At 61.0% G+C, this 27,977-nt stretch overlaps 1 protein-coding gene across 3 annotated transcripts in view; it reads right to left on the reverse strand.

Moving 5' to 3' along the window:
- LOC119091256 (protein Fe65 homolog) overlaps nucleotides 1–27,977 on the reverse strand; it is a 78,967-nt gene that overhangs the window by 3,060 nt on the left and 47,930 nt on the right. For 2 of the 3 annotated variants that reach the window (XM_037213923.1, XM_037213924.1), the window contains exons 3-13: nucleotides 26,183–26,372; nucleotides 21,502–21,648; nucleotides 16,020–16,174; nucleotides 14,115–14,224; nucleotides 13,446–13,549; nucleotides 7,049–7,253; nucleotides 4,995–5,122; nucleotides 4,525–4,530; nucleotides 1,509–1,675; nucleotides 995–1,087; nucleotides 364–572 (exon numbers count right to left, since the gene is read on the reverse strand). In XM_037213923.1, the coding sequence (XP_037069818.1) occupies nucleotides 364–572; nucleotides 995–1,087; nucleotides 1,509–1,675; nucleotides 4,525–4,530; nucleotides 4,995–5,122; nucleotides 7,049–7,253; nucleotides 13,446–13,549; nucleotides 14,115–14,224; nucleotides 16,020–16,174; nucleotides 21,502–21,648; nucleotides 26,183–26,372 (1,514 nt within the window). The remainder of the gene's footprint in view (nucleotides 1–363; nucleotides 573–994; nucleotides 1,088–1,508; nucleotides 1,676–4,524; nucleotides 4,531–4,994; nucleotides 5,123–7,048; nucleotides 7,254–13,445; nucleotides 13,550–14,114; nucleotides 14,225–16,019; nucleotides 16,175–21,501; nucleotides 21,649–26,182; nucleotides 26,373–27,977) is intronic. The other variant, XM_037213925.1, reaches the window with a different exon arrangement.

The following is a 27,977-nucleotide window of genomic DNA, read 5'->3' on the forward strand; positions in this document are numbered from 1 at the left end:
AGACAGACGTGGCTATAGCGGCAAAGCAACCGCTTAGTGATATCGCACGCATCCTAAGCCTCAAACGTGGCACAATGCAGAGGTCCTCCGATTGTTTTCGGTCTTGTCAAGGTGCATGCATTCAGGCAGTGTTCAGCGATCCAATTATTTCTGGAGCTCTCCGTTCCTCACTATGCGAACTGTGAAATTCATGTTCTGCATGAACGCCACACCATTTCTTGGCACCGCCGTCGACCATCAGCTGCAAAACAGCATGGCCCCATGCAAGTCTCTACAGGCCGACGCGTGACCTCGAGACGCTCCCGGCCTCCGCGCGTGACCGCTCTGTCCCCGCTGCCGTGCGCGTCCACAGCCCGAGCCCACCTCAGCGTCCGTGACGGTGACGGTGGACGGCGCGACGGAGACGCTGACCGGGCGCCACTCGGTCGGCGCCGCCTGGCTGCACAGCTTGTACAGCGCCTGGTTCAGGACGTCGATGCCGCTGGGCTTGGACACCGGCGTGCAGCCCATGTAGAGAGCCTGCAGCGTCCGCTTGGGCTCCTCCATGGGCGTGGGAAAGCTCTGGCTGCCCACTGGCGGCGCCAACGGCAGCGGTCACGCACCGGCCAGACACCGCCGACGTCAGACGTGCCGGCGCCATCTGGCGCCACTTGTGACACGACTAAAGGCCTTAATTAGTCAGAAACGCACGGCGATATTATCCCAGTAAAAACAGATCACCGTCCGGCGGAAAGCACTGATTGACAGGGATCGGAACACGCTGGACTTTAATCTGCACTGGCGGGAACCAATGTTAATGGTTATAAGAGTTTTTGTCGCTGGCGTGAAAAGGGGGCGGAAGCGGTGCAAAAAAATAGAGGGAAAAAGTGACAGGTCTTGCGGACACCTCCTTGCTTCAAGCGATGAAATAAAACACCTCAGCTCAACAGTCGTCACAAGTCGGTGCCCGCCGGGCGGACACCGTCGCCGAGTCTACCAGGCCGATCGGACTCACGCGTCAGGGGCGGCTGCGGAGCCTTCAGCGCCCTCCTCTGGTCGACGGCCAGCGATGTGGGTCTGGCCAGCCGGCCGGCCGGGCCGCCCACGCCTGCCAGGACAGTCACCGTCACCCACCGCCGTCGATACGGCGCCGGCAAGTTCAGTACGCCAGGGGCTCGCTGGCGGCGCGGCGCGCGTGAGCAGACGGATAACGCGGGAGGAAATGATCAGACGTCCACTGCTGGATGTCTCAGCTGACGTCTGCATACGGAAACAAGCAGCCTGCACAATATAAACTAGACCGATACGGCCACAAACAACATCTGCATACTGATTAGCGCCCACACCGCCGTGCACATCGAAGGCCTCGGGCCATTTCTGATGAGCGGAGGGCAATCTAAACGATACAGTTGCGATGATGCGCTGCTTAATGCGCGTCCCGTCAGGCGGCTGCTGTTAAGTGCTGGCCACCTGCCGGCTGCGCCGCCGGGGCCTGCCCCGAGCCAAGAGCCGCTCAGGGCTGCGCGTACCCGGCTCGGTGAGTCGGCCGGCGCCCTGCGCCAGGCTCCGCTCGATCATGATCTTCTTGCAGATGTCGCGCAGCGTGTTGGAAATGACCCGCGCCGGCGTGTCGCACCGGAACACGTGGCACATGTGCTGGCGGGTCACACGGTCACGCGCCACGTACGCGAAGTCCCTGCGACGACGCGGTCCGTCAGGCCACGCACATCATCGGAGGGGGGGGGGGGCGCTACAGTCGGAGCACGGAGGAGATTGAGAGGAACGTCACAGTCGAGACAGAGTCAGTGGTAATCGGTCGCTCGCGCCACAGCAAGGCATCAGAACACGGCGTGCACGAATCAAGCTCAGCCAAATCAGGAATACGGCCCGTCAAAGTCGCCCTTTGCCGAGCCGGAGAGCGCATTCCGTGGGCCAGCGCCGACCCGGGAGGCCGCTACTGCATGCCCACCGAGTGCCGGCGCTGGGAATGATAACAGCTCCGCCATGCCACCGCCAGTGTCAGAGGGTGCCCACAGCTCCTGGATCGCGGCCTCCCGCCCAGCCAAGACACGACCCGGGCGGCGCTATAAAACTTTTAATGGGGCGCCGGCATGCATGCATGGCGGGGATAAATCATAAAACCGGCCATTGTGAGCATTATACGACGCCATCCAAACTCCGAGCCATTCATTCTGACGGCGCGATTTGGCGGGATAGGGAGTTCTTTTTTGGAACTTGGAGTTTTCCAAATGTAAGTGGAATATTATTACTCAAATGTCTATATGATTCAGACATGTATTTCGTTTCACCTGAAGCATGAGCCGTAATGACATCGTCACAACGTGTCAAAAATTTAATAAACGGGCCATCTTCCAAACTACCGTGGGCGGTTCCCACGGCCCATTCTCATGGGATTGACAACGGTATTAACGTGTGGAGGAAGCGGCTCCGAGCAGCTGAAGTCCTGTATGCTTCACCCTAATGTAACCAGATGTCAGGTAAGGTCCGCAATGGGCTGCTGAAAAACCAAACAGCACGCACTACGTCCCAGTTTACTGGAGCATCTGCAACAGAGTCCGAGGTATGACGGCGGCGCGTAGTGCGGACGGCCGCCAGCGGCGCAGAGCGGCACCGGCTGATGTCGGTCTCTTCCCAGCACCGGACCGCCATGGTGACGGCGCGACCGAGCCGCCAGCACCAGCCGGCCGGCCCCTCCCCAGCACCGGACCGCCATGGTGACGGCGCGGCCGAGCCGCCAGCACCGGCCGGTCGGCGCCACCCCCGCCCGCCCCGGCGGCGCAACATTGTGATGCTAACGACGGCCGGCCGAGACGTAGGCGGACCGTGTCGCGACGCCTTGACCTCTCGACCCGTGGCGCCGCCGCCGGCCCGGCCGCTCCAGTTCGCCGGGTAATAAACATGTACGAAACGCGGCGCGTCATGGGAGACTGGCGGCGCGGTGTCGCCGGCGGCGGCGGCCGGGCGCAGCGACAGGTCCGCCCCGTCGCCGCCGCCGCCGGACACGGGTCAAACGGTGCGCCGCCGCTGGCTACACATGCGTGTGACGTGCCGGCCATACTGCTTCCGCTAGAGGTGGCATTCTATACACATGAGGAGTTGGGACGAGGACGCCACATGCCGTCTCAGCCGCTGGGCTGGTGAAGAACTGGTCGAATGATTACCGTGGGGCCGAAATTCGGGGTTCGTCATGCAACCCACGCTCATGCTGTTTTCTGTTGAGAGTAAGAGTAGCAAGAGTGTAGTAGTAGCAAATTTTAGGTCCGCAGTCTTTCACATTTGTGCATTGTTGGATCTCCATGCATGGATAGACTAAACTTTTCGCTGCTTTTGGTTTCGGAATCTTTACGGGCTTTCGCGAAGACATCTTAGTCACTATGGAAACGTTTCCTGGAGGATTTTGACTGACCGCTGCCTGGGTGGTGCGGCAGACACGCACAACAAGCTATGTTTCGCAATGTGCCTGATTCCAAAGCCCTCTCTGAAGGCACATCAAATTTCTAGAAACAAATCCGTGAGCAGGATTAGCGTGGGACGGCGGCGTACATTCCACAGGATCACACCTGCGCGGAATTTAATAAAAGTAAATGCAAGCAATTTGCGCTTTAATGGCGCACAGAACACGGTGCACGAACCATAACAAACTCTCATGCGTGGCTAATATGAGGAAGGCGGCCCACGTGCACATGATGCCCCGTGAGAAAGCTGGCGCGTATGTCGGTGACCCTGGCACAAGCCGGGCAGATCCTGGCCCTGACCATGACACGTCTGGAGCAATTTATTGGCGAACGTCCGGGAAGTTTGAGAGCCCGACACCGGCGCGCCGCCGCGCAACACGACAGCGGCCGCCCGGCGAAACGCGTCGCGAATCCTACCTTCACGGTTGGGGTAAAAGAAGAAAAACAGTTAAAACACCAGCTGCAACAAACATGTCCCCGGTGCTCTTACAGGAATTCACTACATGACAAGTGATAATGACAGCATTTATCACGGGTCTAATCGGCGCTAGGACCGCAAAGCTGCAGGATGAGGCGTGCAGCAATGCGTCGGCGCTGCTGAGTTCCCAGGCGCCGCGGCCAGCTTCACCGTCCCCGGACATTGCCCGGATCTCGCTGATGAGCCGTTCCCATGGAACGTATCAAAAACCAAAAATACAGCCACCGCACCGTCAGAAAGACGCCCTGTGTGTTGGCCTCTCAGCGTGCAGCGGCGACGGCCGCCGGCGGTGCGGCTTACCGAGCGTGAGGCGTGCAGCGGCCCCTGCTCGCCTCGGACGCCCGTCATCACAGGACCAGAGCCCCAACTAACGAGTGGCCGCCGCGCGCATGCCAGCGCGGCTGACGCAAACACAGATGCCACCGGCCGGTGTCACAACAGCCAGGCACGTCGGCTCGGCGGCAGACCGCGACGCTTCGCAATGCGTCAGGCCGTCGGCGCCGTCGGCAGCCCACATGCGACATGCTGGGCAGCCTCGGCGGCCGGGGACGCCCGACCGCACCGGCGGCCGGCGCGCGCGCTCGCCGTTACCTTTCTCTGTCGGTCGGCAGCGGGTGGGACAGCGGGCTCGTTAGTGATCGGCGGTGGCGCCGCGGACGGCGTCCGACCGCGGCGGCGGCCGGGCTCGGGAGAGGGCTCGGCGGCCGGCCGACCGTGGGAGCGCGCGCCCCACGGTGCCGCGTCACCGCCGGCCGCCGCCGCCGACCCGCTCACGCCCCGCCGACAGGTCAATTAGACAGCCCCGACCGGCGGCACGGGTCGGCCGCGCAGCCGGCGGTCGTGACCACTCATAAGACAACGCACTGTTCCGCGAGTGACGCCCCCTCCCCCCCCCCCCACACACACGTACGCACGCAAACACTCGGCCACCGATGGACACGACCTCCGATATACGCCGTGGTCAGATCCAACGGCACTGCTGCCATGGTCAGATCCAACGGCGCGCTGCCGCCGCAGTCGGCCGACGGCAGCCGTTCAGTACGCCGCGCGGGACCACTCACTTTCCGTTGTCGCGGCCGACGCCCCAGACGCGGATGGTGTGGATGGGCTGCGTGTTGAGCAGCGTCAGACTCTCGGGGTCCAACAGCTTCAGCGAGCCCTCGTCCAGGTCCATGAACAGGTCCTTGCCCTGCAGACGCAGGTCGCCGTCAGACTCGGCGGCGGCTGCCTGGTGCTGACCGCAACACCAGCGACGCCGCTGGTGTGTCGCCCGTGGAGCGTGCAAACACGCGACCGCACACGGACAAATGACCAGCGCACGATGTCCTTGGCGTCTCACTACAGATACGCACTTCCAACAGGCGTCTCGGACACGCGTGCCGCTCGACACATTCGAAAACACACGCAAAGATCATATCGCACGCAACGAAGTTCGCTATCGCTGACACGTGCCATATCAGCAAAGGTCACTGTCTGCATAGCTGTCAGGCAAATAGCAGTGTGGATTCATACCACTCATTAGCCAGATAGCAGCGCACCTGTGCGAAGGCCACAGGGCAAACAATCCCCTCGTGGTGCAAGAGCGGTGCCGGACGGGGACGATCAAATGAATACGACCGCTGGGGGAGGGGGAGGGGGAGGGGGGGGCACACCACGGACGGCGGTCTGGCTCTACGGTTGTGGCGTGCTCATTGCACTACGCAACGCTGGCACGGCACGCTACCGTTCCAACTGACTCCAGTCTGGGGCCAACCATCGACCCGTTGTGAGCATGGCTGGAGACCACGGGGCAGAGCCGACGGGGCAACAGCTGATCGACTGGCACACCAGCTACTGACGCCGGACTAACGACGCAGGATGTACGCACCCCATGGGGAGGGGAGGGGGGGAGGGGAGGGGACGGGCGGAGCGCAAACAAATCCGCGATGACAATGCAAACAGCCCTGTGGTGACAATGCTAACATAACGATGACGATGGCCTTCGACTCCGACGCTGACCGCCGGGGACTGACGACGTGATGATGAGAGGGCCTCTCAAGAGCGGGCAAGAGAGCGACCCACCACCGTCCCGGCCACCACCCTGAGCAGACGGAGACCTCCCTCGCGCCCCGCCGAACCGCTCAGCCCGCTTGCTAAGTGCGGCGGCAATTCCCCACATAGCACGCGGCCACCAACTTAGTCACGGCAAAATGTTGGCCCCATCTGTGACCAACACCATTACGCCCGGCCTCCCGTCACGGCACCGTCGTCATTGGCGGCTCGAGCAGGGCCGTTTCTCGATTGTCATCGGCGCCCGTCATGCCGCCACACGAGCTTCCGCCGCGCCACCGCCGCTCCATTCATCAATGCTGCGACACGTGGCGCGCTTAATGGCGCGCCGCATGAATCCGGGCCGCGCTTGTCGGGGCGGCCGTACAGCCGGCCGGGCGGGCGGCACGGCCGTGACGCGTGGCGCGGCACGCCGCCAGCCTCGTCAGCCACGCAACCCCGCCAGCCGGCCGCCGCTCCCTTTGGCCCGAACGCCGGCGTGAAAGAGCCGAACAAAGCCGCGACAGAAACCAGAATGTTTTCGGGGCACACAAACTTCAGCCACCTGGACAGAAAACACGCTCCCAATGACATTTTACCCTACATGCGAAATGCCACACTCAGTACCAGTTCAAATGAACGGGATTTATCAAACACGTCGTTCTAGCATTGCTGTTCGGCGGGGTAACGTGCACATGCTGGCTTTGCGTGGCATATACGCCAGTCTGCGCCCATTAAATCGAACTCTATCCGCGTGTCAAGGAATACTGCCCAGGCGACACCGGTTACGAGTACCGCAGGGCGCCCCTCCCACAGGGGTACCGCAGGGCGCCCCTCCCACAGGCGTACCGCAGGCCGCCCCTCCCACAGGGGTACAGTAGGGCACCCACTCCCACAGGGGTGCCTTAGGGCACCCCTCCCACAGGCGTACCGCGGGGCGCCCCTCCCACAGGCGTACCGTAAGGCGCCCCCTCCCACAGACCGCCGTCCGAGCAACAGCGGTCAGGGGTGCTGAAGGGCAGGGCTGCTCGGCGAGCCGGCCTCTGCCGCGGCAGCCGGCGTCCAGGCGTCGCCGGCGGTCACTCACGTCTCCCCAGCGGCCGACCGAGTCCGAGACCACGTCGTTGCGGCCCAGCGACAGGTCGACGATGCACTTGTTGACCGCCTTGCTGCTGCGGTCGGGCGTGAGGTCGGGCTCGGCGATCTCCACCCAGCCGAGCGAGCGCACGGCGAACCGCACGCGGCGCGCATCGTTCGCCTCCTGGTCGGGGCGTGCAGGAAAACTCTTCCTCCTGGGGACGGACGGCAACGACGGCGAGTTACGTGCGATCACTCCGACTCATTTGCGACGCTTGTGTGATCATTAGCGCATCAATCTGCCATGCCGCCAGCGACAATAGAACTCAACAAAGCGATAACGGCATCTCCAGATCGGAGCCGAGCCGGAGCCGATTGACCGCGTGAGGGATGTGGTCCTTGGGGCTGCACACCGCACGTCATTTCTATGACGTCAGCGGTGGCGGTGAAATATGCCGGCGTGCGTGATTCCACTCAGGGCCTATCGATCACGACTGAGACACGCCGCTGCGCTGTGGTGTCCCCTGATGACCGTGAGTGCTCACGAATCCAGCAGCTGTGCCGTGATACTCCGGCATCAGTGGGGTCCGAGAGCCAGGCAAGGTGGCGCGGGGCGACCGTCTCGAGCGCGCGGGTCACGAGGGCGCGTTATCCGGGTCACCTCCGTGACGAAGGCAGCGGGGCAGAGAGCCCACGTGTTGCTACATCCTCTCGGGTCGGGAGAAGAGGGGCAGACAGCAGAGGGGTTACTACACCCACTCGGGTCGGGAGAGAAGGGACAGACGGCAGAGTGGTTACTACATCCACTCGGGCCCGGAGAGAAGGGACAGACAGCAGAGGGGTTACTACATCCGCTCGTGTCGAGGGAGAAGAAGAATATGTCACATGTAGTTTACAGGGGCGGTTGTGAGGGGGGCGCAGCGCGCGCGCGCGCGCGCGCGCGCAGGACCGCGCCGCACACACACACACCACACACACACCACACACACACACACACACACAACACACAACACACACCACACACAACACACACACAAAACAGCAGCACACACACACCACACACACACAACAAACACACACACACACCACACCACCACACCACACACACACACACACACACACACAGAACAGCAACAACACACATCACATCAGACACACACACACACCACACAGTACACACCACACACAGCAACACACACACAACACAAGACACACACACACGAACACACACACACACACACACAACCACATGTCACACACTCAACACCACACCCACACACACCACACACACACACACACACACACCCACACACACACAACCACACACACACACACACAACACACACACACACACACACACACACACACACACACCACACACACCACACACCACACACACACACACACACACACACACACACCACACACACACACACACACACACACACACACACACACACACACACACACACACACACACACAACACACACACACACCACACACACACCACACACAACACACACACACACACCCACACACACACACACACACCACACACACACACAAGGCACACCACACACACACACACACTACAACACACACACACACACACACACACACACACACACACACACACACACACACACAACACACACACACACACAACACACACACACACACACACACACACACACACACACACACACACACACACAACACACACACACACACAACACACACACACCCACCCACACACACACACACACCACACACACACACACAACACACACACACACACACACACAACACACACAACCACACACACACACACCCACACACACACACACACACACACACACACACACACACCCCACACACCCACACACACACACCAACACACACACACACACACACACAACACACCACCCCACACACACACACACACACACACACACACACACACACACACACACACACACACACACACATAACACACACACACACACACACAACACACCACACACAACCCCACACACACACACACACCACACACACACACACCACACACACACACACATACACACACACACGTCCTTTCGATCCTTTGTTCCCCCAATGATATGAAACCAACTGCAATTGCAGCACCCAACAGACAGAACGCAACTTACCCCGAACCTACTGTCAAACGCACGCGCACAGGGAAAAACGAAACTTCTGTTTTAACGCATCCTCAAGGTACATTAGGCACTCAAGTTGATGGGCGGGTCGCGACGGAAGCGGGTCGCACGACCTCACAGCGGGCTCCCGGTGGAGCCGTCGCCGCGACGTTGACGCACGTCACGCTTACGAACTGCGCTTACAAATGGCTCACCCAGTAGCAGCCGCACGCACCAAGCCGCTTAGCTATTAGACAAATGGCTTCTCACCATCGCCGGAGATTACTTTGTGCGACTTTTCTGCGAGGCTTTCGCACATTTCTCGCCCTCCAGCCACATTACCACATCCATTACGGTGGAAGTTTTCGACATCGACCGCCAAGGGTCGCTAGACTGTCTCTGGGAAAACAAACGGCCGCCGACCGGTACAGCCCCGCGAACGCGCGCAGAGCGCCGGCCAATTCTCCTCTGAGAAACGCGGCCGCAAAAACTCGCCCCACGCACGCGGCTCCGCACGCAGAGCTGGCGCCGCTGCCGATACCGTGAACCCTGCCAGCGCACGCCTCGGAGCAAGGCCGGCGGCCCGGCTGTGCTCCCCACGTCCACACCGGCGCGCCACCGGAGGCGACGAGCGCGCGCCGTCGGGACCGGCCGCCGTCTTGGGCAACCGAGCGCACCGGTCCCGCGCTGGGGTGAGCCGCGTCGTCGGCCAGGTGAACGCGTCTAGCCCGGGGCGCGGACGCGGCGGTTCAGTGTCGACATGGGCCATGAGGCCCGCTCCGGCCGCGGCATAGCGCCCGCCCCTCCCCCTCCCCGGTCGAGCTGGCGGCGCCGCAAGCCTTCTGCGCCGTGCCCGGCCGCTGGGTCTGCCACGGCCCGCTCCAGCCTGGTCCCCAGCTGCCGGCGGGCATCGATCTGGCCGGCTCGCGCCGTCTGCCCCGCATCGTCTGAAAGCGGGCCCCCGCCTGATCCGCGCCCATCCAGACAAGCGGCTAGACCGCGCCACAGCATCTGGCTCACGGACTTTAGACCCCGCGGGCCGGAGCCTGCGCGCTACTCAGACTGACAGAATGACACAGACTGTGGCCGAAGCGGCCTCGTGGGCAGGTATTGCGACCACGCTCCGGGGTGTACCGAGCGTCCGCGCCCCGGAGCCCCACCCGCTGCCGCCGCCCCCCGCACGCGGTCCCGCACGCAGAACCGGCGCCGCCGCCGACCCGGGAGCCAGTGCGCGTCACGGGGTGTCTGACGCGCGGCGGCGCGTGCGTCTGGCGAGCGCCGCCGCTGCGGGGAGGCGGCGGGTCGACAGTGGGGGCCGCTGACGTCAGCCCGGCGTCGGTGCCTCAAACGGGCCGGCGGCGGGAGGGGAGGGGATCGCCACCGAGACCGACCGACCGGCCGACGCCGCCGACGCCGCCGCCGCCGCCGACCGATCCGATCCCGGCCACGGCGCTGCCTGCTGCCATCGCCTCCTGGCGGCTCCAGAGCGGAGGGAGGCCGCCGAGGACGACCGGCTCCTGGCAGCCCCAGTACGACACGCCTAATAACGCGATGTACGACGCTCCCAGCAATAACAGAGCTACCAATCTTGGTCTTTCTGTCTCTTCCTACCTTCCTTATTTTCTGCTTCTTTTTCTCACATTCTTCTTCATATATCCTATCTCCATCCTTTCTACATTAATTCCGCCCCTCTTCCGCTAACGGACCACGTAAGGGCCCCTCCCCTTTCCCTTCGTTCACACTCCACAGTTCAGAACCACGACATTACGTTCTGTCCATTGACAACAAACGATGCGAAAGGAAGATGACACCCGGTGAAGGTCACACCTTCGCGACTCTCTAAAGCCTGGACGAGGCGCATCTGGGAAAAGTGCGAGGTCATGGTCCGGACTACCTCGTGTCAGGGTCAATGTGTGTGAAAGTGCCTCACGATAAAGATGCGAGGATTACAGGCTGGCCGTCAATAGCTAATGGAGCAGCGATTTCCCACATCATACACTGCAAACACGCCAGAATTCCCATTAACTCGACGACCGATCTTCAGCTGCCTTGAGATACTGCCACGCTAATAATGCTGCATGTTACACGCAACGGAAGGCTAGCTGGCTTTTACCTTATCATAAGGCAACAAGACAGGAAGAGAAACAATCATTGTCTGCTAAGATTATTGAAATCAGAAGAGCCGTCAGATATGCCCCGCACAACATCACCACCCGGGCATTTTGCTGGTGCGGGCAGACAACCGCCACCGCGCCCTAACGGGTGGGCACCGCTCCGAGCCCGTCACGCACCTGAAGTCACCGCACGGCCAGCTAGTCACATCTTTACCAGTGGAGGCACGATCGCTCCGGCCTACGTCACGTCACCAGTGACCCGCTTCATCAAGAGAGAATGGCGTGCAATTTTGGCGTAGGGAGTAACTCTCAGCTTTTACTTCGAATCCGGTTGCATAGGGAAAATAGCAACTATTTACTTCAACGCCCGTAAAATTCTACTATTTACGGAGATATCTGAAGTAAGGAGTTACTCCGTCCTTCACCAGGCATGTAGTGGGCTTCATAAACGCAGCTGATTCGACTATAGACATTCACTCCGATGCTGCCGTAAAATAAAAAGATGCTCTGGCCCGTCGTGAAATCGGCAGTGGTGATCACAGAGGAGCCGGCGCATGGTCATAGCGGAGCATAGAAACGAGCCATTTAAATCCTACAATCAGCCTGCAGTGAGAAATTGTTAAGCAATGAAGCGATTTAATTACATTAAAGGCGGACGTGAACGTGTATGTGAGAAAATAAATACAGCTGCAATTTGCCTTGCAACTTTGTAGACATTACAAACGCATGCCGAGAACTGTGGTGGATAAAGCTGGCAGGCCGTTATGAAAACCATCCTCTTTTCCATATATCGCGGGTTTCACGAAATTTTTCTTTTCTTTCTTGCTATGGCACGGACAGAAACGATATAACTTCACAAAACGCATAACCTAGGGTAAGAACAGAGTCAGCTATTTCAGGGAGCTTTTGTCGTTGAGTTGCATATTGCCTCAGCAAATCAAAAAGTAATCGTAAATAGTCTAGGAATTAATTGTTACTCAAATCACAAATTCATTGCTGAGTTAACCCATAAATAACCACACTACTTATGTAACCTTAGTAGTATTCCTGTATATATTATTAACATCTTAATCTCCCTGACCCAAAGACAGCATTGTTGCCATGGCAACGACCGTTTGCACCGCAATTGAAGCATTAGCATTTTACGAATTGCTTTGAAGGCGTGATGACAGGTTTATGTAACCAGCGTAGGAAGTAGGGAGTTACACCGAAATTACTTCGGCCTGCCCGAAGTGGTAATTTCTCTTTATAAAACTGGTTACAGAGCGGTCCGTCCACGCGCGCCCGGGTAGCCGGCTGAATAGCCTTTGCTTGGGTGGGGGTCATTTTGAACCCTTGATATCTCAAAAACTAAGCTAGCTAGATGCACCAAATTCACAGGGTCGATTTACCTGTACGTGAACTCACTTTTGCCAAAATTTGGGGCTCCTTGGTCGTGACCTTGGGGCTCAATAAGCTCAAACAACGTGAGACTCTTGATTGGTATCTTCAGCGCTCCACGACCTCGCCATGCAACCGCCATAAAGCTAGATGCCTGTTCTTAGCAAAAGGTCAATGGCGTCAGTACCCTTTTTTGACCTTTATAAGATCAAGGTGACCAAAAATATACGAAATGACTCCTAATTTGCCTTGCAAACACCGTCACAGATTACGCCAAGTGACATGTTCCTGAAATCAAAACGTAGGCCTGGGTCATTTTAACTAAGTGACCTACTCTGGCCTTTAAAGGGATCATGGAGCATGTCTGCTGCAGCCAACGTCACTAAAAAATTCGGAAAGAGCACCAGACACCACCCCAAAAAACCACGCTCCCGAGTAAAAAGCAGATAAGGTTTAACTTGGCTCTGACCTTTACGTCTGACATTATGTCAATGAAAGTGGTTGCAATTCTAAATGCAATTGGTTGATTGCCTAAGAAACTATCTCAGATCTGTACGGCTTCGTCTAACACCTCGTTTTTGCATCACATTGAACGATTCCCTTGAAATGGCCCCCACTAACAGCCATGGTTTGACTTTGACCTGCCACAGGTCAGCGACTTCACAAAATGCATCTCATTTTGACCCTCCACCTATCCGAACGCGTGTTAAAGTTTCCGCCGTCTGCCCCGGTGTGTAACGCGGCGGGCTGACTCACTTGTCGGCGTACTCGACGTGTCGCCGGTCCAGGTCAGCGATGGCCGAGCTCGTGCTGCTACGGGTCACCCCGGAGCCGGCGCTGCCGCTCGAGATGCCGGAGCTCTGCCGGCCACAGTAGACCAGGTTAGGTCGGGTCAGGTCACGTCAGGTCGGGCCTGGTTAGGTCAAGTCAGGTCACGTACTGCCACGAGTTACTTGCAGAACCGGCGCTTCCTCTCGAGATGACAAACTTCTGAGAGTGTGTCAGGTCAGGTAAGGTCATGTCGGGTGAAATACGCTGCGTAACAATGCTCAGCGGTCGAACCCGCACCGCCTCATTTGCCGGAGATGGGCGGAAGGTCGGGTCAGGTCGGGTCACGCGTTTCACGGGTCGGCACCGCACCGCTGGCGGCACGCCGGCGTGCGTGCGCGTGCGGCAGTGTATTGTTACACAAGCAGCGGCCGACTCGGCCGGCCCGTTAGCCGTCTTCGGTCGTCAGGGCAGGGCCGCCGCCAACCCCGGCCGCACAAAAACGACGATCACCTGATTCGCGGCGCCGCGGCCAAGGCCGCACGATAGCACGCTCGGAGGGTGTGAAACGGCGTGGGCCAGGCACCCAGCGTGCCGCCGTCGGCCGCTCGCCGGCCGAGCGCCACCCCGGCCGCCCGGCGGGAGGCCGGCACCTACCGACTCGCTGTCTTTGGTCGGCACCCTCTTGCCGTCGTCGGCCGGAGTGGGCGGCGGCTCGCGCTGAATGGTGCCACTCTTTATGTGCCAGTAGTACGGACCGTCATTGTCTGAAACAGGAACGAGCACACGCCTTTCACGGCGACCCTTGTCTGGACGCCGTCTTCACGGATACAATGTCCCGCTCACGCTAAAAATGCGCGCACGACTTGGCGTACAGCTGCGTTCCATTCATAGCTAGCTGGACATGCGAACGGTTAAAGGCCGGCTAGTTTCCGGGCACGAGTATGTTCCGATCACACATGCACAGGTACAAATGGTAAAAGTAGCTCCCGTGAAGGCGAGACGGACCGATGACGACCTTCACAACACTATCCTCAATCACCTATTTCAAGCTTCAACCACTGACGACCGTTAACGCTCCGGTGGTATGACTCGCTCGCGTTATTTGCCCCGCCCCCGTTTCCAGTCGCCGTGTCGGCGTGCGGCCCGAGCCGGGTGGCGGTGGGAGCCGGCCGACCGAGCCGCGCCTGGCCGCCGGGCGTGCCGCCCGAGCAGCGCGGCATACCCGACTGGCCGTGCCGTCCACTCCGGTTGCACAACGGTCGAGCAAACAGCAGCTCCGCCGACCGACGCGGCCAGGAGCGCAAACAGCGTCGGCCTCAGCGCCCGGTGGCCGTCCTCAAAACAATGCCGCCGCGGCCGGCGCGTGAAACGAGCCATTAGCGCAGCGCGCGTGAAACGAGCCGTCAGCGGCCGCGGCGTGACGCGGCGGGGGGGGGGGGGCGGTCAGTGATGCCGTGTAGGGGAGGTGATCAGCGGCCGGCCAGTGATGCCGTGTGGGGGAGGTGGTCAGCGGCCGGTCAGTGAGGCCGTGTGGGGGAGGTGATCAGCGGCCGGTCATTGAGGCCATGTGGGGGAGGTGGTCAGCGGCCGGTCAGTGAGGCCGTGTGGGGGAGGTGGTCAGCAGGCCGGTCAACGATGCCGTGTGGGGGAGGTGGTCAGCGGCCGGTCAATGATGCCGTGTGGGGGAGGTGGTCAGCGGCCGGTCAGTGAGGCCATGGGGGGGGGGGAGATGGCCAGTGACTGGTCAGTGATGCCGTGTATGGGAGATAGCCAGCGGCCGGTCAGTGAGGCCGTGTGGGGGAGGTGATCAGCGGCCGGTCGGTGGTGCCGTGTGGGAGAGGTGGTCAGCGGCCGGTCAGTGATGCCGTGGGGGGGGGGGGGGGAAATGGCCAGTGACTGGTCAGTAATGCCGTGTAGGGGAGATAGCCAGCGGCCGGTCAGTGATGCCGTGTGGGGGAGGTGGTCAGCGACCGGTCAGTGATGCCGTGTGGGGGAGGTGGTCAGCGGCCGGTCAGTGAGGCCATGGGGGGGGGGGAATGGCCAGTGACTGGTCAGTGATGCCGTGTATGGGAGATAGCCAGCGGCCGGTCAGTGAGGCCGTGTGGGGGAGGTGATCAGCGGCCGGTCGGTGGTGCCGTGTGGGAGAGGTGGTCAGCGGCCGGTCAGTGATGCCGTGTGGGGGAGGTGGTCAGCGACCGGTCAGTGATGCCGTGTGGGGGAGGTGGTCAGCGGCCGGTCAGTGAGGCCATGGGGGGGGGGGGGAGATGGCCAGTGACTGGTCAGTGATGCCGTGTTTGGGAGATAGCCAGCGGCCGGTCAGTGAGGCCGTGTGGGGGAGGTGATCAGCGGCCGGTCAGTGAGGCCGTGTGGGGGAGGTGGTCAGCGGCCGGTCAGTGAGGCCATGGGGGGGGGGGGGAATGGCCAGGTGACTGGTCAGTGATGCCGTGTGGTGGAGATGGCAGCCAGCTGGCGGTAGCTCACTCGGTCACGTACGGCCAGCGCTGGCAGCCAGCTGACAGTCGGCCAGCTGGCGCGAGAGCTCGTGGCACGAGCACCCACCTTCGTGCTTCTCCCAGCCGGGCGGCAGCGGCTCGGCGTCACCGGCGCCGGTCGACTCCAGCGCGGCGCCCTTCTTCACCGGCAGCGCGTACAGGTCGTCCGTCAGCTCGCCCGTGAAGTGTGGGATGTCCGAGTGGTACAGCTGCTTCGGCGACCTGCCAGGGCGCGAGACGCACCCCGATCAGATGGTGGTGACCTCCGAGGGACTCACACAGCCGTTGGCCGTGCGCATATACGACATGGCCGACGGCGCCGCGTTCCCGGCGACATCGGCAGACCTTGACACCGTGCAATCAATGGGCTCAGTGAATCATTTCGTGGGAGCTGTTGGGCCTTCGAGATAATTGAGCCGATTCCACGGCAAATTGCCTGCCCGGTTCCCCTTCACGCGCAATCTGCGCCGGTGGCGGCTGACGACAGTTGGGAAGAGAAGGGCGGGCTCCCGCGTGTTGGGAGCTGGGCAGCAGGACGGCACGCTTCCGCGGGGCGGGCGTCGTGGGCGTCCGGGCGAGGGTGGACGCGGCGGCGCCCCGCGGCGAGGCGCCGCTCCGGGGCCGGACGGCAGGGCGGGCCGCGCTCCACGTCTGTTTGTCCCACCGTCAGCCGGGCGGAGTCGCCTGCCCGCAGACTGAGCGGCAGCCGACGGCGGCCGCTCCGGCCCGGGCCGGACCCGTCAGCTCGGACAGACCCCACGGGCCCGGGCCGGACCCGTCGGCTCGGACAGACCGCACGGACCCGGGCCGGACCCGTCGGCTCGGACAGACCGCACGGACCTGGGCCGGACCCGTAAGCTCGGACAGACCGCACGGACCCGGGCCGGACCCGTAAACTCGGACAGACCGCACGGACCCGGGCCGGACCCGTTAGCTCGAACAGACCACACGGAACCGGGCCGGACCCGTCAGCTCGGACAGACCGCACGGGCCTGGGATCGGAACCTCGGTCGCGCACATCTCAGCTACTGGCAGGCGGTCACAACATCGCGGGACACCAAGCTGGAGGCGTTCGGGGGAGATGGTTATACAGTGTCCAAGCGTCACGAACTTCTGTCAGGGCGGGGCAACGCCAACGGTCATCATCTCTCACTCGGATGATGCTGCTCTCGACGGGGATTCTCGATCGCACTTCGCAACAAAGCAACGAGCCAGTGTCAGACCGTTCCTTACACCTCAAGTCACTACCTATTCTCATGAAGATTTACCGCGGGGAATGCTCGGGACTACTTGAAAACGTTTCCGGCACTGTGTGCCCTGACTCCCGGGCTATTGTGACTAACCTCCCGGGCTATTTTGGAAGAAATATTCCTAATAACAAACTTACTCCAACAAAACAAGGTCCCTCCGACAAGAAACATCAGACTATGCTCACGTTGGACATCGAACTCATGCAAGCTTCCAGAAAAGTTAAAATATTTTACAACGCTACACGCAGCAATCCTTCGTGAAGCGGCTATTGTATCGGTTCTCGGTCACAGGCAAATTGGCTTCAATTCACGTTTAAACGGATCAAGTGGCGTTCAACAGGTTTGGGGGTTCCAAGGAACTTGACGATCAAGATAAAAAAATATGTACAGTAGCGACGTCAAACTCTACCAGCTTGATCGATAAGCAATTTGCCGACATTCTCTCAGCCCTATCTCGAATCTTATCCATAGTCGACCTTCGGCTGGCGATTAATCCGCCCGGCAGACTGCCACCAGCCCCTGTCCCTCGGACGGACAGAGGCGGCCCGACGGCCCGATGTGGAGCACGTTCCAGCGCCGGCCGCCCGCCTAACCGGTCGAGGCCGGAACGTCGCGAGCACTTCCTAGACGCGGCCCGCTCCCGGGCCGGGGGGGGGGAGGGGGGGGGGGGGGGCGTTTGGGCGCGGCCTTCAGCGACGCCATCGGCTGGAGCTGGTGGAACGGCTATGTGAGCGGCCAGCCCAGCCGGACCGGGCCGGGCCGATGGCGCCGGCAGCACTGCTTCGCACCACCCGACGCGGACACGCCGCCGACGGCCGCACGGCACGGCCCGGCCTCCCGAGCGCGTGCAACCGGCCCTCTAATGTCTTCCGCCGCCACCACCATTGTTTGGCTCAAGGGCGTCCAAAATGGCGACGCACACCCACACCCATTGTTTCAGCTTGGAGAGGCATCGATTCTGCGCCTCATATTTCGAGTTAAAGTAGGCAAATACGCAAACGACTTCGAAGGTTAAAGGGCGCACTACTACTAACTCACCCTAATAATACCTTGCGAAAACGATTTGTTTAATTTGAGCCGGTAAAATGCATCCCGTATTTCGTTAAAAACATCGAGTTCTCGTTCGCAGACAAATCGAGATTCTTGGAGTCGGCGTCGCCCAAAACCAAAATGAATGACCCTTTCTGTCTAACACAAACCACGCCGAACACACATCCACATTCACCGTCCCTGGACCTGGCAGCGGTCCAGCTCGGTTGTGCCGACGGTAGCAGCGCGCTGGCGGTCGGGTGCGCCGGCGTTCCAGCCCAGCAAGCCAGCATCGCGCTGTGATCCGCCCGACGTACCGACGCACAGCGCCGGCTCGCACGACTGACACGGCGAGACATCTCCGGAGCATCTCCGTCGCGCACGCGGGCTCCGTCGTGAAGTTTGGAGCTCAAGGGCGGTCCATGTTCATCCAGTACCGAAGCGACTGTACCGATATCAGGATATCAGGCTTCGGTTAAGCGGCTGGCCAAGGGCGTACAGGAAAGGGTGTTCCACTGTGCGGTGGAAGTACGTAGTTTCGTATCCGTGAACATTCAGAGCAATATTCACGATCTGAGGATTCCGGCCATGCGGGACGGAGAGAGCGTGGGTGGCAGTATGGCGTCGGTGGCATGGTCCAGCGCCAGCCGCACCGCTGACGGGCCACCCGGGCGGGCGGCCACCTCTGACCAGCTGGCAACCCGGGCCGGCTGCGGCCCCGGGGCAGCTCATCACGGCGGCCCCCCGTCGACGCGGCCTCCCGTGGATCTCCGGCAGGCGGGGCCTTCAGCTCTGACTAGACGGCGGCTGCCTGGCACGAGGCCGCCTAGGCCGGCGGCCGTTGCCGACCGGAGCGGGCCGCCGCGTCGCCTCGGCCGCCGCGCCGCCTCGGCCGTCGCCGACCGGAGCGGGCCGCCGCGCCGCCTCGGCCGCCGCGACGAGCAGTGGGCGAACACAATTAGTCGGGAATGTCGGACAGCCGCATAATGCGCACCCATCCGGAGATGAATCGACGGCCATCGTGTTCCAGCATTTTAACGATGATTTGGCAGCGCGTGGCCGGCCGCGTGCGCGCACGCCGAGGTGGCCTTCGCCGGGGGTGCTCACCGTCTCAGAGAGGTCCGATCAACAGGTCATCCCGCGTCATCGTTTATCATATGCCATTAATGCGGCCGATTTCGAACGTGACGTCAAGTGTTAACTTGAATTTTGAGGACGTCCACAGCACAAACTGCGGAAGACAAGAACGAGCCGGTGGCGGCAAACCATGTGAGGTCCTAAGATCGCCCTTAGATGGCCCTGGTCCCAAAATGCAGGGTCGCCCAGGTCCTCAGACTCACTCGGCCGGTCCGGGTACACCCAGCCGTGGTGACACGGGGCCGACAGCGCGCACGTGGCGTCACTGCCAAGCCGATGACTCAACCGCTGGGCTTTTTAGGAGGACGCGGGCAGGCTGAACTTCTGAAAACCCTAGATACGGCAACTATAGCCTTTCAGAGCCCCTGGTGCGTGAAGAGCACGCGTGTTACGACATCAACAAACCTCTCGGCCAATTCCAGACGATCCAACGCTGCCGCTAGGTTACCCAGGTTTTCCGAAAAGCCCCGCCACGTCACAGGCAGGTTACCGCCAACTGCTTTTTACGATCCTTCTCGGCGCGCGCCGAGCTGAAGGTCGGAAGGAACAGCGAAAAGTACTTCCAGCTGGCTGACGTGGTCCACATTCATCTCTGATCGGCGGCGGTCCGCAGCGGGTTAACTGAACAGGCCGCCACCGTTTTCAGTAGGACGGCCGGCGTCTGCTGTCTGAGATGCTGACGAGGCCAACACCGGCACCGAGGCGGACGTGAACCAGGACGGCCGGCGTCTGCTGTCTGAGCCGCTGGCACCGCCAACGCCGGCACCGAGGCGGACGTGAAGGAGGACGGCCGGCGTCTGCTGTCTGAGCCGCTGGCACCGCCAACGCCGGCACCGAGGCGGACGTGAAGCAGGACGGCCGGCGTCTGCTGTCTGAGACACTGGCGCCGCCAACACCGGCACCGAGGCGGACGTGAAGCAGGACGGCCGGCGTCTGCTGTCTGAGCCGCTGGCACCGCCAACGCCGGCACCGAGGCGGACGTGAAGCAGGACGGCCGGCGTCTGCTATCTGAGACACTGGCGCCGCCAACACCGGCACCGAGGCGGACGTGAAGCAGGACGGCCGGCGTCTGCTGTCTGGGACGCTGATGCCGCCAACGCCGGCACCGAGGCGGACGTGAAACACGACACGCCATCTCAACCACGGCCGCTTTACTGCTTGTGCAGGAACGCTTAGGCCTGCTTTACTTCAACAGGCCCAAATGACGGTTTATTTCAGTCCCGCGACCCAGACTGGTATTCACCGCAACATTCCGCCCAATTGCAGCAGCTTGTCCGCACCAGCAGCACTGACTTTTTACCAGTCGAACCGACAATGACACCCAGTCAAACAGGAACGACTTCGTCGGCGGAAACTGTAGGAATAAACTCACAATACCCACCCGTCAGAAAAAAGAGCATGCTGTCATGGAACGAGCTGTATGGGGAGGACTCTACGCTGAGCACGCTTGGGGCTTTTCCAAACTTCCTGGTGCATTTCAAAGGAGAACTGTTGTGGCGACAGTCTTTGTCTATACGGTATCAGCTTAATCTCGGCTAAACAATGCACAAAACTTCATGTTCAAAAACAAGTCATGCCTCTGCACAGACCAAATATGAACTCGAACAGGCTTCGGTGGAATCGACTTCGACTCCAAAACACTGTGCATGGGGCTCATCGCACTCTGATTCTAATTAGCACAACACAGATTTAAGCAGATTCGGATTGAGCCTTAATGCGTTATGTTTCAATTACACAACTAATTCCAAATGATAACAGTTCAGGAACGAAACTATCTTTGGGCTTCATAAAAGTCCACATGTGACATTTGTTTTAATAACATGACACCTACATATGACGGGGCTCCATTTGGCCCGGCATAAACTATAGGACTCTGAGTATATCACATTACTTTCGCCTCTATTTGTGCCACCGCATCAATACATCGGTTAACTCAGCCCCGACTGGAATTCCCATCAAAGGTTAACTGGAATCCCTCCCGTTCCACTCCGACTCAACGACAATACAACTGCTTCCAGAGTCCATTCGGACTCCATCCCGAGGCGCACAGCAGCCAGCTGCAGAGTCCCCGACACCGCCTGCACGCGCTGTTCTCATCCGCCCGCAGCGAAAGGGGGCGAGTACGGCACTCACGTGTCGGACGGCAGGCGCCGGTTGTCGTCCAGCGTGCCGATCAGGCCCGGCGTCAGCGTCTCGGCCTCGGTCGGGTCGGCAGCACCGTCCCCGCCAGCCCGTCTGCCGCCGCCCATGTTGTTGTTGACTACGTTCTCGTCGAAATCGCTGAAACATGCGGGATGACTGCTGTAAGCGCCAGGTGGCGGTCAGCATCAGGCACGCTGTCACAAACCGGGAAAGTTCGTAATTAATTCCTAGCAAGGCATGCTGCTCGTTCAGGCTTGAGAGCGCTGCGTCTGTATGAAAAACTTTCCTGTCATATTTATACAAGGATGAACAGGCAAATGATTCCAAAAAGCGACCTGTCAACGCTAACAAATCCAAATAATCTGGAATATGGTCGTTTTTTAGTTGCCTTTGGCTGTGACTTTATGGAATAAAACAGCTATATTGATAGATCAGCAGAGCATGCTGCAACTTTCTGCATATCTAAGTCTAGATCAGCTTGCTTGGTCTTGGTCCTAAGACTTGACCCTTGGAAATACTTAAGCGCTGGTAAAAAACCCTTGGTTCACATGATTCTATTGTTCTTGTAAAAACTATCCCAGCACAACTAATGCCTATGTTTGCTAGCGACAAGCCAAGATACATGCCAAACATCCCCCACTCCCAAGCCCTCACACATGCACGCGACGAGAAACTGCTGCTGTGTACCCACACAGCGCGCGATCCAGTTCAAGGCGCTGGGAGTGGGGCCGGGCCGATTCCCACATCTGGCCGGGGACCGTCACTCGGCTGCGCGCGGCCGACCGCCGCCAACTCCGGCCTTGCGGCCTTGACAAAGGCCCGGCTAGGGGGGGGGGGGGGGGTACCGACAGACCGTCCTGCCGTCACCGGCCGCCGCCGCTGATGAGCCATTGTTGAATTAGCTCTGGTGACGTTCACGGGGCGACGACGGTGAGTCCGCGCGGCCCTGCCGTCGCCGCCAATCACCGTCAAAGGGCGTCCGCCGGCACCCCGCTCCGCTAGAGAGGACGACTCCGGCGCTGCCTCCCACCCAGAGAGGACGACTCTGGCTCTACCTCCCACCCAGAGAAGACGACTCTGGCTCTGCCTCCCACCCAGAGAGGACGACTCTGGCTCTGCCTCCCACCCAGAGAGGACGACTCTGGCTCTACCTCCCACCCAGAGAGGACGGCTCTGACGCTGTCTCTCGCGTCCTGTTGTCACCCCTCCTCTTTCTTCCCATGACACGATGAGCGGTCTGCCCTGCCCTAAACCAGGGACTAAACACATGGAAAAGAAGGAAGGAGGGAGGGAATAAGTGTGATAGTAAAACCGACGCGAGACACAAATACCAACGCCCGAAGTACGCGCAGACACCGTGCCACACAAGTGACCCGCTTCTGCCCAATACCGCGACGAATGGTCAGCCAAATCCGCGCGCGCAGATGGAGGACACGATCCAATACGACACCAGTCGGTGGCACGTGGGCGGTTTCTCCAGGTCGTCCGCCGGTGTGATTTGGACCGTCTGTCGGTGGTGCGGCCCGTCGATCTGCCAGCCGCCCGTCGTCGGCAGCTGACGCCGCCGTAGGAGCGCGTGGAGCCGGCTGCGACCGGTGCTCTCCCGGCCTCGTCATCTCGAGTCGCGTCACAGTGAGAGCCACCGGCGACGGCCGTGGAAGACTTATCGAACGTACATTCAGCTGTTCGCAATACATAGCAAGAGGACAGCTGATGTCACATCAGCGCATCGGCGCATCGGCGCCTTTCCCCACAACGAAGTCAAGAAGACACAACCACAGACCCAGCAAAGAACGGCGCGAATTCATTAGGTGGTGCTCCGATGACACGGAGCAGAGTACAGACACGCCGTCAACGTCGTCCGCCGTGGCGCTGCGGTCATCTGCCCCCTGGCAGGAGGCCGTCACAGCGCTGTTCAGCTCCGACGGACGGACGGCGACGGAGGGCGACTAGAGGCGTCCTTCTAACGCCACAGGCCGCAGACGACAGCGGCCGACCGAGCCCGCCGCAGCCGAGGACGGACGCCCGGAGGGCCACCACAGCTGCCCAACCGAGCCCAGACAGCTCACCGCAGCCACCGACGCCGCCAGGCGGCCGACCGAGACAATGCCTAGTCAGTGGCGACGTGAAGGGCCCGGTGGCTGACCGACACCATCCCGCGGCTGACCGACACCATCCCGCGGCTCACCGACACGTCCCGTCACGGACGACACCGTTCCGCGGCTGACCGTAACCGCCGTGAGGCCACCCTCAGCTCGCTGCGACAGCTGCGGTGGACGGCGCAGGCGCCGCGCCGCGCCCTCGCCGCGGCGGCTGCGGCCCGGGGCTTGCGTGCCGCGCGAAAGTGAACGCGGCGGACATCGGACGTGACGGCTACGCCGGGTTCGCTGTTCGAGTCGGTCGCCTTTGCAACGAGAGGACGCGCGTGGGAGCAGGCGGAGAGCGCGACGGACGCGCAGTTGGCGGAGAGACGCGCAGAAGTCGCGCCCGGCCGACAGGCCGACCGGGTCGATAACCACCCGCTCGACATCACGGGGCGGCGCGACCGTCCGCCGCCGATGCCTAACCAGCCTCGTAATCGAGCATCAAACGCCGCAATGCATACCAAGCAGGTTCTTTGACGCGTTTAGGGAAGGCTTCATGCTAATTCGCTGAGCGCAGAGCTCGGACTGAACGCAGGACTGACGAGGTTCTCGGATGCCGCGCCGGTTCACGAGCGACGGCCACAAATCCGAACGGGTCGGCGCTGCCTCGGAGCTGGTGCGGCCCAACGGTCCCACGACGACAGGCCCGTGGCGCCGACGGGAGGAATGCACTTGGATCGGCGCTGCTTTCCCACGGCCGGAGTAAAGGGTCGCAGCGGCGACCGCGGAGGCAGGCCGCCGACCTCGCGCCGCTCCTGCCAGGGCCGACCGGCGCCAGTGTCGCCGCCGCGCGAGCAGCCGCTGACGTCGCCAGCGCCGTCGTCTCCCAAGACAGGTGTCACGCAGAGGCTAGCAAGACGAGCGCCCGGCCAGATTCGAACCCGAGACGCCTGAGTCGACGCTCGAGCCTGTTCGCTTGTGTGATACCCGGCGGGGTGTTTGAACTGGGGCCCACGTCTCGGTTAAACTTGCACCGCTGTGGCATCGGAGGCGTCCATGGAGCAGTCCAAAACAGTTCCGATCTCTGCCGGACGCTACATGATATCCTACGTAGTTGCAACCTGAATGAATGTCGTAGAGCCGATATCTTAGCACTTGCCAATGGCATGCAGCAGGTCGACACCCCTCTCTAGCCCCGATGCGCGCCCTATGATGTGGTACGGTACCTACATTTGTATCAGAACAGTGCAGACAAAGAGTGACGCAGCATCAGTGGGGCATAAGCCCGCCTGCAAAGTGCAAGATTCGTCGGGAAGAACTCTTTATATTAATTTATTACTGCTGCCGGGCGTGATCCCGTGCGGTGCTTGATCTGCCGCTCCGATACATCTCTAACAAGCCGCTCCGTAAGCACGCGCCGGTCTCCTCTGTATGAGCCGACTCGTCTGCCCACCACCCCGCCCCGCCCAGCCGGCGCCGGTCCACCGGTCGCCGATGATGCCCTGGTGCGGCGCGAGCGGCGCGCCCGCAGCGCCCGCACCGGCGCGGCGCGCCGCGGCCGGGTCAGGCGGCTCCGGGCGCCCGGACGGCCGCCCGCTGGCACCGCACGCCCCCATACGGGCGGGCTGAACACGCCCGCCGGCGGCCGCTGGCAAGCCGCTTTGGCGGGCCGCGCCGCCCCGAATCAGACTGATTTGTCGAAGCCACGGGCAAGAGGCGAGATGACAAACCAAACGCATGCTTCTCGGATGACCATTTTCGCAAGAGGTCTTGGAAAAAACCGCAAAAATAGACTTTGAACGTTACTGCCTTACATTCAAAATTTCACGTGACGAGAGCGTCGAACTGCTTCGCTCTGAACGGCCGCACCATTGTCTCCCTCGCAACGACTCCCCTGGGCCCAATGCCACAGGCAGCCGTCAATACCACAGTCCGGGCCGCCGTCATGCCAGAACGTCTGCGAACGGCATTGGAAGTTCACCAGGGAATACCGCGAGCACGCAAATACGGATTTATGACGAGCCGTTCCCAGATAGCGGCGTCTCGCCGAGCGTGTCTGATGTGCGCACAGTGACGTGCCCATCACCGCGAGCGCCGGCCGGTGGCGGCCCGCTGATTGGCTGTTCCGGTCCGACGCCCTCACCCCCCCCCCTCCCCCCGCCCCGCTGCGGCCAGGCCGCTGCTGAACGTCATGAGCGTAGTAATAAGACTGCATAAAGGCGCGAATGGCGGTGGCGGAGGTGCTCAATAAGAGGCCACACCGGCTGATTACGTTGATTTGCCCCTTGCAAAAGGCGATGTAATTTCAGCTTACACGGCCCAGAAGCTATTAGCATCGACCCCTGTCACCGACGTTGCCCACCGTGGCAAACCGACATGCAATGCATCTTGGCAAAAGTGAATACTAACCGATCGGCTGGGAGAAGTTCAGTTATAACTTGCAACTCGCTGCTGACAGCAGGACACGAGACGTGACGAAGTGAAGCCAGCCCGGCGGTAAGTCCAGCCGCGACTGACCCGCTGATGACAAATGCGGCGCGAGTGGCCTGGTGACGCTGTGTCCCGGGCCACGGCCTGCGGCGACTCACCTGGTGATCACTGGGCCGGAGCTGAGGTCTACGCCCATGGAGCCGACATCCAGGCTGGCGTAGGCGCGCCGCGTCGACGACCGCACGGACGGCTGCCGGGAGAAGCGCTCCAGCTCCTCGTACAGCTCGTCCAGTACGCCCGCCGGATTACAGTTGACCTCGTCCAGGTCTCGCGTCAGGGACACCTCCCCTGCGGAACAAGGACGACACGGCGTCAGCACAACTCGTCTAGCACGCCCGCCGGGTTACAGCTGACCTCGTCCAGGTCTCGCGTCAGGGACACCTCCCCTGCGGAACAAGGGCAACACGGCGTCAGCACAGCTCGCCCGGCGCGCCCGCCGGCTGACAGCTCAGCGGACAACATCGGAGCGCCATTGGAGGCGTCTCATTGACACTTGTCTGCGGGCGCCGCCGCCGCCAACGGCGGGCATGGCAATGCGGAGAGGAGGCCGCGGCCCCCCGACGGCCGACTTGTGGCGGCGCCCAAAGTTGTGGCCAAGTTTGCGCCCGCTCGTCTGCAGCGGGATCTAATCCGACGGCGCGGAAAAGAGCGGCCAACTCCAGCCGGCGCCTATGAAACTTTACCGTCTCGTTGGTGCCCGGCCGCCTGCCACGGCTGGGGCCGACGAGCGACACAATTCCAAACTATCCGTGCTGGAAAGCACCGAGAACTCTTACTGACACTGATCAACTTGCTGGTGTTCCGATATTTGTCGAGAATCGACAAGAGGCATTGGCGTCGTTCAATACTGACCGCCCTCGCCGCTGAGACTGCGGCAATCGGCCAATAGGTCAAAGGTAGGCAACGCCATCACGTGGTCAAATATTTACCGAGCAAACTTCTCTGCGGGCTGGGAGAGCCCTGAGTGGGCGCCCCGAGCGATCGGCGCGGCTCATCGGCACGCCAGGCCTCATAAAAAGCGGCGTGCTGTCTGACCTCGAGCCGGCAGACGCGGCGCGTCACATCGCACCGTAGACCCGGCCGAACGCAGCCGGGGAGGGTACGCTGTCCGCCCTCGGCCGGCGGCGGCGACCGAGGCAGTCGAGCCGAGCCGAGCAGCGCCGGCGTTCGGACAGTGCGCTGTCACCAGCGGCGTGCCGACGGCCGGCCGGGCGCGTCTGTCACACACACAGCGACGGCGCCGACAGCGTCGGACGGCGGCCGCTCAGATGTGAGCCGACTGACGGCCACTGTCAAGCCTCCTCCGACGCCGAGGCGCCAGCGCCAGAGCCGGACACTCGACCGAGCGCTGCGGCGGCCCGCGCCCGCGGCGTGACGGCCGGATACCGCAGCTCGCCACCGGCGGGCTGGCTCGCCAGTGGGACGCAAAATAAACAGCATTCATAGTTTGAAGACAGAAGAATGGAGCCAACTCTCGCCCGATCCCATGAATCGGTGATTACCAGCGTGCTTGGTGCAATGGAATGGCAGGCATGGAAGCGGTAGCGCCGGAAGCGTCAGGAACCGAGGGCTTCTAATGCTCTGCATACAATGAGCCAAGTTTTCTGACATTTCAAAAACGATGCGATCGGAATCCGACCAAAACTTGGATTACGGGTATAAATGAGTCGATTACCCAGCATTTGGGACCATTTAACCCTAATATTTTCCATGCGCCTAAGCAGTGAAACCCGGCCGGATACAAAGCAAATCAACAAGCATGAATATTGTTACTGGTTTCCAGCAAACACTTGCAAATCGGTTCCGGTGACAAAACATTTGCAAAGGGGCTTTACTACAACAAAGGTCAAGCAAAAATATTGTTTTAACCGTCACAGAGCGGTCGCCACCGTC

This window comes from Pollicipes pollicipes, unplaced genomic scaffold (assembly GCF_011947565.3).
Source record: "Pollicipes pollicipes isolate AB1234 unplaced genomic scaffold, Ppol_2.1 Scaffold_3447;HRSCAF=4054_pilon_pilon_pilon, whole genome shotgun sequence".
NCBI lineage: Eukaryota > Metazoa > Arthropoda > Thecostraca > Pollicipedomorpha > Pollicipedidae > Pollicipes > Pollicipes pollicipes.